Consider the following 12,608-nt stretch of genomic DNA (forward strand, 5'->3'; position numbering starts at 1 on the left):
AGTACTCAACTATATGGCTTCATTATATTTAACCCTTCATTTTTGGACGGACATTGTGGTTCTAATTTTTGGCTATTACAAAGTTGCTATGAGCATTCATGAAAGTGTGCTTTCATTTCTCTTGGGCAATATCTCAGAGTGGAATGGCTGGGTCATATGGTACTTGTGTTTAACTTGAAACTGCTAAACTGATTTCCAAATTAGTACAACTCCTGGCAGCTACGCTTTCCATTCCTGCCAGCAAGTAAGTGGGAGTTTCACTTGCTCTGCACTCTTGCCAACACTTGGTAAGGCCAGTCTTAAATTTTAACCATGTTAATAGGTGTGTAGTGGTGTCTCTTTTCTTAATCTGCATTTCCCTAGTGGCTGCTGCTGTTGAGCATCTTTTCAGGTGCTTACTTTCCACCCTCCTTTTTTGAAATGTGTTAAAATCTTTTGCTTATTTTAAAAATTGGGTTGTCTTAAGTTACAAAAGTTCTTTGCATATTCTAGATATAAGTTCTTTGTTTTGTCTGTGTTTTGCAAATATTTTCTCCCAGTCTGTAGCTGCATTTTCATATTGTGTTTTTTGAACAGCAAAAAGTTTTTAACGAAATTAAAAGTGCAATCTCTTGATTTTAAAAACTAGGTCATGCTTTATGTGTTATATTTAAGAGATGCCAAACCCAAGGTCACTACAACTTTCAGCTATATGATTTTTTAGCAAATAAAATCTTAGAATTATCCTTTTAAAGCTCCTCTGAAGCACATGGTTTGAAAAAAATTTTCTGAAAAATACCTGAGGAAAAAAATTGGCTATGAGTTAGTAGTACTGTGATCTAAAACGAGTAATAGAAAATTAAATGCTAATTGTAAGTTTAACGTCAGTGTACACAATCAGGCACTTAATAATTATTTTCAAAGCTAATGGGTCTGTTACTTGAAATGTGAAAGATTACTCCAGCATTAAAAGAATGAGACTCCAAATTCTTCAAATTAAATAATGTGTTTTTATTTCTCTCTTAATTTTAAAAATGTGAACATTCTGTAATTCAGTCACAGCCTTTTACTTCCAGGTGGTTTCTTCATTGGGTCTCAATTCCCTGTGTGGAAAGAAAAAAAGAAGGAAAGGAAAAAGTATAAATAAAACTTTTATGAGGGTATAAAAGGGAAAGTCAGAAAATATGAATTCAATATTTTATATTCTATTAAATGGACCCATTTAAAAAATTTTGTTATATTCAACACATTCATCCTATTCTCTCATGATTTTAAACTCTTACCATCTTTTCAATTATATTTTCCCAGATTAAAGAACTGTAATTTCTTAGTCTATCTTCATATGAAAGCTACTATCCTCTTGAGTTCATTTACTGTTTTTTGGCCCTTTCCAGCTCATTTTATCTTTCTGGAAATCCGTGACTGGGAGCTTCCTCTATGCTGACTGTGGCTGCTGCTCAGTTCCCTTGTCCCTTGAGCCTCCTCCACTCCAGCTGCATGCCCACTGGCAGACACCCTGCCCTGCTAACAGCTCTAACGCTGCTGCCAGAGGAGCCATCCTGAGACACAATGGGACCAGGCACCTACCAGTTGCCTTGTGATCCCTCAACCACCGTACCTGAGCTCTCAAGTGGTGTTGCTGAGAACACAGCACCAAGCCACGAGTAGTACGAGTTATTTCAGCTACACCATGGCTTAAGTAAAACAGTATATGATAATGTATGTGAAAGCTGTATATAGAGTATGATTTGCTAAGCTGGTTTAAAACATTGTTTCTAAATTAAAATGCATCCTGAATTAAAAAAAAGGGGGAGAGGGGGATTTTCAAACATCTGAAATAGCCTGTTCATAAATTGAGGGCTTGTTTATATTACAAATGTAATCAAACAGTTTTATGCAAGGATTAAACAGCAAACAAGAGTACAAAATACTATCACTTAAACCTAAGTCCTGGGGGGCGGTGGAAGGGGATTACCCCTTTTGTTTATTTTTGGCATATATGATATCAAGAATACTTCCAAAAGCTGGCTAATTGTTGGTTTAAAAAATACAAAACCAACCTTTTAAATAACAAACTCTTGTTCCGGAAGGCAGTTAGCTTTTCATCATTCCTTCTGTCTAGATAACATCCAAAGACAAATCCCATAGGGACAAGTATATGCACCCAGTGGTCACGCACCATCTGAATTACGTTCATCATGAATGCTAAAAAAAATAAAACATAAAAAGATTGTCAGAAATATAACTGTCTTTGATGTATCTTTTAAATTGCATCTTAAACAGGAAGCTAGACTTGAATATATAGATTAAAAGCATAAGCCTATTTAAATTTGCTTGGCATCTGAATGTAGTATACTATTTAAATTATACTTGATAAAGATTATATAGGTGACAAAGATTAGTATAAAAATTACAATGCATTAAAGTCAATTTACTTTTTTCCTAGTTCCATCAGTGATCTGATATGATATAATGGAGAGTATAAAATAATTCTACCTGCAAAAGCTGAGTATTTGCACTCACCTACTATTGCCTTAAAACATTTTTTTTTCCCTCTCCCAAGTCAAGCCACTGTTCTAGTTGTGGAGGACGTAGCTCACTGGCCCAAGTTGGTATTACGCGGCTGAGGCACTCTGTTGCCTGCCGGCCACTCACAGCAGCCCAGCTCCAGGTGGAGCCGTTGTTCACAATCTTAGCTGTAGAGGGCGCAGCTTACTGGCCCATGTGGGAATCGAACCAGCAACCCTGTTGTTCAGAGCTTGCGCTCTAACCAACTGATCTATCCAGCGGCCCCTTAAAACTTTTTAAGTTTTTAAAAAAACTCTCATGATGCCAAAACAAACAGAATAATACTATTTTGCCAGAAGCAGAATTCTTTAGATAAAGCTATAATTATCGAAAACTAATTTTTCAATTAGCAATAATCTTGCTTTGGATAAACCTCATTGGCTATGATACTGCCACTGTGCAAACCTGAAAACTAATTTTGGAAAGGAAACGAAAAGTTACAAAATTTTAAACAACCATATTCAATAATGTCACAGTAGATCTGAATGTCAATTAAATGACTCTAAAAGATGTGGAGAGAAAGGAACTTATTTTTATAGAATGACTACTAGGTACCAGAGACATCATACAGTCCTATATGTAACATGAAATAACTATTATTATCATCCTCATTATAGATAAGAAAGCAGTTTAACCCAAATATGTATTAATTGCAGCGCTGGAATTCAAACCCAGGTTAGCGCCAAAGCTCTGGATGCTTTCTATTCCATCACAATGCCTCTCTAGAAGAACCTTCCCCAAACTTGTGTGTATAGTACTTAAGAGCTTTGAAGCTCCAAGAGTTTCCAAAAGGCAGAGTTGGAATAGAAGAATCAGAAGTCATCATATGGAAAGCAAATTTGCATTAATTCATAAAAACATAGTTGAATTGTCAATTTTCTGCAAAAATTTGCACCTCAAGATAAAATCAAAATACATCCTTGTGCACATGAATCTAGAATGAGCAAGTCATTCAGAATGGCTGAGAACTTATGACAAAACCCCAGAAAGAGAATAAGGTCATCTGACAGAGATTCATTCTGAGGAATGCATCGTGAGATTTTATTGTTGTGCGAACATCCCAGAGGCGCTCACACAAACCCAAATGGTATAGCCTACTACTCACCTAGGCTCTATGGTGTAACCTATTGCTCCCAGGCTACAAACCTGTACAGCAGGTTACTGTACTGAATACTGTAGGCAACTGTACCACAATAGTATCTGTGTATCTAAGGATATCTAAACATAGAAAGGGTACAGTAAAAATACGGTGTAAAAGATAAAACATGGGACACCTGTACAGGGCACTTACTGGGAATGGAGCCTGCAGAACTGGAAGTGGCTCTGGCTGAGTCAGTGAGTGAGTGGTGAGTGAGTGTGACCTAGGACATGACTGGACACTGCTGTACCCTTTATAAACACTGTCCCATAAGCGCTCCCCCTACTTCCTTCTGACATGGTCAGAAATAGAACATGGAAGCTGTCAATTCTGCTCCATCAATGGGATGTGGGTTCGATGGACAGGAAATAGAGTCAGGAGGGAGTGAAAGTTGCCGGAGGATCAGTAGGAATAAGAAATCAAGATGGAGAGATGAAGGAACGCAGGGAATTGTCATGGCAATGCAGTTTTGGCTACTGCATGTTGGAGCAGCGGTCAGGTTAAGGACCTTTGTGGTATTCATAAAAAGGGGAGGGTGTTTTACATGGAGGGGGTGTAGAACTGAGGACTGAACATTGTAACTTTGAAAATTTGCTTTTGGTTCTGTTGACCCTATCTGGCATAAAGGGCTCTCCCTGGCATTGAATCGGGAAGAAATAAAACTTATCTATGCTTTACATCATTACAGCCTGATAGTATTTCCAAAGAGCAGGGACAGGCTGGCTGCACACGACCGCAGGAAGCTTTTACTTAAGTGGCGGTGTCACTTAATACTTGTTAAGGGAGCCCCTGTGGACCTGTGTCCTTGTACAGAGTCTTAGCTCCTCAACAAAGAATTTACAGCCATGCCCTCTGAAGACCATCAACTAGATCTGGGGGGCTGCTGCACTCTCTGAATATATAGCTCTGGGGGGAAGGCTCCTCAGTGCTGAAACAGGCCAGTGGCTGACTGACTGGGGTGTAATCTGTGCACTCAAAATTGAGGTCTGTGAGAGGGAATCAGTTGCCAAGCCCCACAGATATTGCTCCCATCAGAGAAAAAAAAAATTCCTCCTAAAGCAAACATCTTTCCATTTCTTACAGGTTATCCAGCCCCATTATAATCTTAAGGGACCACTGTCATATATGCGGTCTGTCATTGACCAAAACATCCTTACGCAGCACATGACAGTATATTACTGCCAACAAAAGTGCTCAGCACTACTAAACTGTGCTAGGATTATGGAGACCACGTTCCTGCCTCTCCTTCTAAGACACTGGTTCTCGGACTTACGGTTTAATTCTTTATTTCCCAAACTTTAACCACTCACTCACTATCTAAAGGCATTGGATTAGGAAACGGCCATGAACTTAAAAATTGCACAATTACAGGCATACCTGGCAATATTGAGGGTCGGGTTCCAGACCACGCAATAAAGTGAGCATCCCAATAAAGTGAGTCATAATCTTTTTACTGGTGGAGGGTCTAGCCTTCAAATTGTGAACAAAATGCAACATCTGTGAAGCACAATAAAGTGAAGTGCAATAAAATAAAATGAGGTATGCCTGTACTACATACTTTCATAAAGTGTAATACTACACACAAGAGGTTCCAGTTTGAATATCATTGATCTAGAAAATTATGATGTAAATAAGATGTTTAAAATATATAATTTACAATTTAGTCATCAATTAGTTTTAAGCTTTGGTCTACTGTCTACAGCTGGAATTCTCAAACTTGGCTGCATATGAAAATCGCCTAGGTAGTCTTTTTCAAAATAGAGACTCCTTGGCCCTACCTCCGGAGTGGAGCTGGAAAAATCTGTAAAGTTCAAAGAACTTTTCAGACAATTTGCTGCAAATAGCTCTTTGGACATAAAAATGAAAATGTAACTAATCTAACCTTATTTCCTAGAAGATGGTGGTTCTCTTAGCATTATTTGCATTTAGATCCTTAAGTACTTTTTGATACACACTTAGGTACTTTTTGTGATTCTGACCAATGCTCATGAAGTTAGACTCTTGTTTTATAAATTTAAACCAGTCAAGTATGGGAATAATAATATGTGCCTTAAGCAAATAGGATAATGTAACTTTGAAAGCACTAAACTGCAAAATACCAGACAACATAGGTCTCTGCAGAAGTCCAGGGGTATTCTGTCACCTGTTCTTATCAGTTTCCTTAAATTTCTTAAGGTGTCAATTTAAACCCTTAACACAGCTGTTAGATACTGTTTGTATTTAACCAACAACAAAATGTACTTGCTCTCAGCCCAGAATTGTTTTAAATAGGTTCATGGCTACCTGTGGGCTATAAGCCATTCACTATTGGCATTCTTCCAACAGGGCCAGAAGCTAATTTTGTCTGGTTCTACTCCAAGCAGAAGAGATAAGACATGTCCCTGAGGCTTTTGCCCCCTAAATTAGGTCTTATAGAGACTACAGGTAAAGACAGTGGGACTGAAAGATCAAAGGATTCTGTACATTGAGAATCCTGAGTTGGATTCAACCACACGAAGGAAGCCTGATTCCATCCCCAAGTGGTAAATGACAGATCTGTCCCAGAGGCATTTCACATTACATTTGTACAACCTATTATTTAATGGACTTTGGGAACAGTGGCACTGCACACAATTTGTCCTATCTATTTTACTGCGAGTAGATGACCAGTAAAGGGAGGATGAAGGCTTATGGACTTAAGAACTGAGCTAGAATGGTTCCCTGGAGAATGCACAGGAGGGGGAGCATACACAGTTTTCAGGCTCTTGATCATGGGACTACCAAGAGCATAAGGGATGGGTAAAGGGAACAGGTTCCAATGAGACAAGCCTAGGTTTGGATGAAGAGTGACATCCACATGGGTGCCCATGAGAGCACTGTACCTATTAGTGTCTTCTTTATACAAAGACTCTCAAAAAAATGTTTGCCTTTATTTCAGAACTGGGAATAGCTATGGTATTTCTGGGAAAAAAAAAAAGAAAAACCATAAAAATAATTGGTTTTTATCTTATGGATTCAAGGAATTACATAACTGATCAAGTTGTTTTGTTTTATTGGTGAACTGCCATGGTCATTAGTTACACATTGCTTTCATGCTACAATGGCATAACTGACTCTTAAGGAGGGCGCAGCTCACAGTGGCCCATGCAGGGATTGAACCGGCAACCTTGGTGTTATCAGCACCACGCTCTAACCAACTGAGCTAACGGGTCACCCCTGATCCAGTTTTTGGTTTTTTTTTGCCTACCTCTAGAAAGAGCCCATTCTTACAGCACTCTCAGTAAGGGGCTGTCCTTAATGCTTTCACAATCACCAACTTACGTATCCTCACAGTACTACACAAATTTTAACTAATATAATGTCCCCAATGCAGTAGACACTTTTTTCAGTTGAGGAAATTCAGGAACAATCAACTTGCCTAAGGTCACGGATGCAGTAAGGAGTCAGGCAGTCTGGCTCCTTGATCCAAGTGCTTTATTTGTGCTTTACTGCCTCTTAGAGTAAGTATAGAGGTTAACTATTTATATTAACATCACTCTTAACTTTATCTTATTTTTCCTGATATGTATTACTTTTTCTCCAACCCATTTTTTTTTCTGCTTAACTTCTATAAAGAAAACTATCCAGTGTGTATTTTTGTAAGCCACTCCGAATTCAGGTTGGAAAAATATAATTAGACATTTAAAAAATATTTCTATTCTCTAATTGGTCCCCACAGCGTTTTATATGTACTGATAAAAAGGCGTCGATTTAACCTATGGAAAAGAGTGCTGGATGCACGGAGAAACTGAACTCCTTGAAGTCTGGAACCGTGTCTTAATATACACCCAAACCAAGATCAATTTAAATACGTATTACGTTTCTTAAAAGTGCACATTTTGTGAAATGGTAGGCTCAAGGAGGTCCGAGATTTAGAATAGTGAGGTTAGCTTTCCGTCCCGTGTAACGAGGAACACAGAACGCCGGAACTTGGACCAATCTAAGACGTTCCTTCCCTGCTTCAGCCCTAGCACTGTGATCCCGGCAAGTTTCCTTTTCGGTCCAGCAGGGGGCGGTCACCCGTTGATCTCTAAAGACGTTTTACAGTTATGACAACCTCACAGTACCCTTTCTAAACACCGCCAGACAGAAAACGTGAGCCCGGTCGTCCACCAGAAACCCCCACTTCCCTTTCTTTTCCCCGCCTCCTTCCCTCAGGAGCCCTGGGAGGCCGGTAGCTCCAGCCCCGAGGAGGCTCAGGTCACCCCAATATACACTCCACCGCCGATGGCTTTCCTAAAGGTGCACCCTCCCCGCCTGCACAACGGTGACCCACAGCGCCTCGGCCGCCGGAGAACCCCTGACTCACCTGCGGTCTCCGCGCCAACAGCGACCCCTCGACCAAGGGCAGCGACGAGCCCAGCCTCCGGCGTCGGCGGAAGCCGCGACCTCGGGACCCGCCATTCGCCGCGCCCGCTCGAAGAGAGGGGTGGCACCGGACAACCATACCTCTTCTTCCTCTTATTATTTGACTCTTCTCACATTTATTTTAGGTTTCACACATTATAAATTGTTTTAAAATAAAATCTCGGCCCCAGGTGATGAAACTTCTTGAAGTATGCGGCGTCTACTTCCTACAACTTTGTTCCCCCCCCCCAAGATGGTATCGCCCAGGGTCTTCCCCGCCTCTTCGTTTCGCCTCCAGTTTCAAAATGGCGGCGGCCATTGTGGGGCTTCTGCTGGCTGATCGTCACTGTTGCTGCTGAGCGAACGTCAGCTTTTCTCGCTCCTGAACCTGGATTCGACTAGGGGTTGGGAAGGGCAGTGGACGGCGTTGTGGGAGAACAGACGAGGCAAGTGAAGGCGGAAGGAAGAAGTGAGACTTTGAATGGGGGAGGGGGCGTCCTCGGCCCTCGGAGAACCTGGCTCCAACTCCGAGCTAGTCTCCGCTGGGATGTGCCCCCCGGGGTTTCGGTTGAGACTTGTCCTGGTCGTTGTTGGCAGAAATGCTTAGCGAGGGAAAGAGAAGTGACTTCTTCACGGGCCTAAAAGCTCCCAGTCTTTTGTGTCAGTCCGTCCGATTTACTCCCACGCTCTTCCCTTTTTTTGCTGTTTCCTTCTGCCCTTCCAGGCTCTCGGCGCTGGAGGAGTTAATCCGACGCCAGCTGTGGCTCCTTAGTCTCGTGACTACCTTGTTCTTAGCCTTCTCACTCGGCGTTTTCCCGTCGTGTGGGGTTGAGAGATCACGAGGCTACTAAGCACTGAGGACAAAGTATGCATCCTTTTTAGTGAATCGACTCTTATTAAATTTGTCTAGGTCCTCAGCGTCTACCGGGCGCTTGCACCATCACTCTATTTCACATGCTCTTCGGTAAACTGGAAGTCAGACTAGCCTTAACCCGGACAAATCTGGCCTCCTGTGACCTGGCCAACCTGAGTTACCAATTGCCCATCCCCTAATATTTTACTTTACAGCCCCTTTGACCCTGTTAGGAAACCGCTGCTCTTTCGTAACTGACCCAGAAAAGACTTTCCTCGCTCAGTGAGCTGGAGGGCCAACTCAGGATCCTTTCTTCCTTTTCCCTTGGATTTTGCATAGTTCTTAAGTTGTCATCAACATGCAAAGTCATTATTGAGAGAGCAAGTAACTGTGATAGATAATTGAGATGAAGTAGTATGGGTCAGAATCATTGCCCTGAAAAAATTTATGATATAGTTAGGGTTCCTTACCTTCTTACGGTACACATTTATGTTGCTTTGAGTGCTGTGCTTGCTGTCGGTGATACAAAGATGATCACTTTTACTTTTCACGCATACATTCAACATCCATTCAGCAAATGTTCTTTCTGCCCAGTTTGTGCCAGGTGAAAATAAAAAATTGCCTGAGGACACCAAAAAGGCCTTATTAAGGAATAAGCATTTGAGCTGGGTCATGAAGGGTCAAAAGGAATTTGCTAAGCTCAAGAGAAGACCATTCCTGGATGGAGTACAGGGATGCAGAGACTTAAGAGGAAGTTTTGGCATACTTTGAGTGGGAAAATATGCACCCATGCAGTGCAAGGGTGGAAGCAAGAGGGAGGTTGAAACCAACTTCTGAAGAACCTTGATTTCCAACTAAGGAATTCAGATTTTATTCAGTAGTTAGCAGGAAACCAGTGAATACTTGGCACAAGGGAGGGGCTTGAATATATTTGGTTTTTTTTTTAGGATGACAGCTGTTCGGAGCATCACCTTGGAACAGGAAAACTAGATGAGAGGAAATTGCAATCACTCAGGTAAGGCAACGAATGCCTCCATTGAGGTAGGATAGTAAAGGATGACAGAGAGACATTTCTAAAATGTCAAATAGGATTCAACTGGTGGCAGCCAATTTGGTGGTAAGAGGGTGACTCCAGAGTTTTTAGTCTGGGAGACTAAATGGTTGATGATACCATTAAAATCAAGCCTGAGACATGTACATAAAGATAGACTGGTGCCAACCTGCATTTTCGGAGTAGCAGAGCATAGTGCCCCGCCGTCCGAAGCGTTGCTTTTAGAGTCTAGACCTGTGCTATTACAGTAGCCAGAAGCTGCATATAGCTATTGAGCACTTGAAATTGTGCTTAGATCAAATTGAGGTGTACTATAAATATGAAATGCACACTGGATTTCAAAGACTTAGTACAAAAACAAAACAATATAAAATATCTCCATTTTTTTAAAAAAGATTACATGTTGAGATAATGTTTCAAATATATTGGGTTAAATAAAACATTAAAATTAATTTCACCTGCAAAACTTTTCAATGTGGCTGGGAAATAACTTTGAATTACTTTTGTGGCTTGCAATTTTTATGTATATATTTTTGCATGTGAACAACAGAAATTTATTTCTCACAGTTCTGGAGGCTGGAAGTCTGAGATTAATGTTCCAGCATCATTGAGTTCTAGTGAGGAACATTATATTTTTATTGGATTAGACTATTGCAGTCTAGACTGATGATAGAGGAATTAGTGAGGAGGTAGAATTTGAGTTGGGTCTTGAGATGATGGTGAGCAGTAATGTTAGGGCCGCTTGCTGGCGCCCCCCCATTGCCAGTGAAGGCTTTCAGGGTGTTTTTTGTTTGTTTTTTTGAAGCAGTAAGAAGCCTTCAGAGATTTCTGAGCAGGGGATAATATGTGCAAGGGTATTTCTGAAGATTAATCTGGCAGGAATGTTTAGATTGAGATGCAGTGGGGGAAAGGCTGGAAGCTGAGAAAGAGAAACCCCAACATAAGGTAATGAGGCCCTGCTTTAAGGTACTGGCAGTAGGAACGGAAAGGGAATGGTATATGTGCAAGGCATTCTGAGGGGAAAATAATCAGGAGTTGATAATAGACTGTTCAAGAAGAAGGAAGGAATCAAACATGTAGCGTTTCAAGCCTTAGTTACTTAAATAATGACTAATGAATTCGTGTCATAGAGTTATAAAAGTATATTTGGGGCTAAAGAAATTTAGTCTCAAAATAAAACCAGCAAAGTTGAAAGGAAGTAAGTAGTCTGCTAAATATTCTCCCTTTTTGTATCTTCCTATTTAATCAATCATACACACCAGCCAATTTTCCTAAAATACAGAATTGCCTGTATCATGTCATCTTCCTTGATAATGGGTCTTAAAATGTTTCTCTGTTGCCCATAGAACTAGGTCCAAAGTTTGCAAGGCCTTTCATTACCTGGCCCCTTTCTATTCATAATCCAGCCTAGTTTTTTCACTGGTGGCCTGTATGTAAGTTTTTGTTTTGTGGCTTTGATCATGTTATTGTTTTGAATACCTTTTCTCTTTGTCTCTTTCTGCCCAGGTCCTCTCAATCCTTAACAAATAAGATCCTGCGTTTCTTTTTTATTTTATTTTTTTATGATTTTTCAGTAACAAGCTAATGACATTTTTTAAAAATCTTATTTCCTAAGCTGCACATTTCAGCCCCTGATTATAACCAATTTGGTGTATTAATTTTTTTGTCTTTTATTATAACGTATTATCTTATCCCTGTTGTTTTGTGTAAGCTTAAGCTTCCTAAAATTATGACAAGTTTCTTTTTAAAAAAAGACGATGTATTTTATTATATTACTTGCTGCTTATGGTGTTCATCTTAGGGCGAGACATAGAAATTAAATACCATAATTAAAAACTGAAGTAAATCATTATGCCACATTCATGAGACGCTCTTATTTCTTTTTTCGATTTATAAAGAACTCTTCCTTTGAATTCAAGGTGTTTCATCCTATATACGACTGAGATATTGGTAAGTAGTGAATGTTTAATAAAGATATAACTTTTTTATATTACGAGCAATTGTAATGAAAGTACCTTTTCATCTGTTGAAATAGGCCTGTCTGCAAAAATGTTTTAACATGAACTCCTTCAGTTATATCTGCAAGATAGTTTGCATTTTCAATTCATGATGTAAATAAAGAAAGTGGGAGGTAAAGTAGATTTGAGTAGAAAAAGAGTTCCTCTTAGGCCATTAATAAATGTGTGTGTGTGTGTGTGTGTGTGTGTGTGTGTGTGTTACGTTCCGTTGAGTCCGCTCCAACTCCTGGCGACTATGAATGAGTCCACAATGTCCTGTCCTCACAGCCCTGCTCAGCTCCTGTGGACTCATGCCTATGGCTTCTTTTACGGGGTCACTCACCTCATATTTGGTCTCTTTTCCTGCTGCCTTTTGTTTTTTCCAGCATTATTGTCTTTTCCAAAGAGCTCTGCCTTCTCGTGATGTGTGCAAAGTAGGACAGCTTCAGTTTTGTCATCTTTGCCTCCAGTGATGTTCCAGGCTTAGTTTGCTCTGGGACCCATGTGTTCATCTTTCTGGCTGTCAAGTGTTTCCATAGAGCTCTATTCCACATCACATTTCAAAAGAATCAGTTTTTTCCTATCAGTTTTCTTTTTTTCTTAAAGATTTTTATTGGGGAATTGGGGAGGGGAACGGTGCTAGGGAATCGGGGGAAG

At 40.3% G+C, this 12,608-nt stretch overlaps 2 protein-coding genes and 1 non-coding gene across 5 annotated transcripts in view; 1 reads left to right on the forward strand and 2 right to left on the reverse strand.

Annotated features, from left to right (window-relative positions):
* Nucleotides 1-966: 966 nt before the first annotated feature.
* NDUFB1 (NADH:ubiquinone oxidoreductase subunit B1) lies at nucleotides 967-8,369 on the reverse strand. Its single transcript, XM_019642294.1, has 4 exons — nucleotides 8,330-8,369; nucleotides 8,013-8,177; nucleotides 2,040-2,184; nucleotides 967-1,082 (listed from the first exon to the last, which is right to left on the reverse strand). Exons 1-4 carry the CDS (start codon nucleotides 8,367-8,369, stop codon nucleotides 1,046-1,048), a joined length of 387 nt encoding a protein of 128 aa, XP_019497839.1. The 3' UTR covers nucleotides 967-1,045.
* TRNAI-GAU (transfer RNA isoleucine (anticodon GAU)) lies at nucleotides 6,803-6,876 on the reverse strand. The gene has a single exon. It is a non-coding gene; the product is annotated as a tRNA-Ile (tRNA).
* The window catches only part of CPSF2 (cleavage and polyadenylation specific factor 2), a 49,499-nt gene continuing 44,993 nt past the window's right edge, over nucleotides 8,103-12,608 (forward strand). The window contains exons 1-3 of one of the 3 annotated variants that reach the window (XM_019642345.1): nucleotides 8,103-8,519; nucleotides 9,851-9,918; nucleotides 11,853-11,904. The gene's annotated coding sequence lies outside the window, so the exon portion shown is untranslated. The remainder of the gene's footprint in view (nucleotides 8,520-9,850; nucleotides 9,919-11,852; nucleotides 11,905-12,608) is intronic. The other 2 variants (XM_019642346.1, XM_019642349.1) reach the window with 2 other exon arrangements.

The sequence above is a fragment of the Hipposideros armiger genome, unplaced genomic scaffold (genome assembly GCF_001890085.2).
Source record: "Hipposideros armiger isolate ML-2016 unplaced genomic scaffold, ASM189008v1 scaffold_67, whole genome shotgun sequence".
Lineage (NCBI taxonomy): Eukaryota > Metazoa > Chordata > Mammalia > Chiroptera > Hipposideridae > Hipposideros > Hipposideros armiger.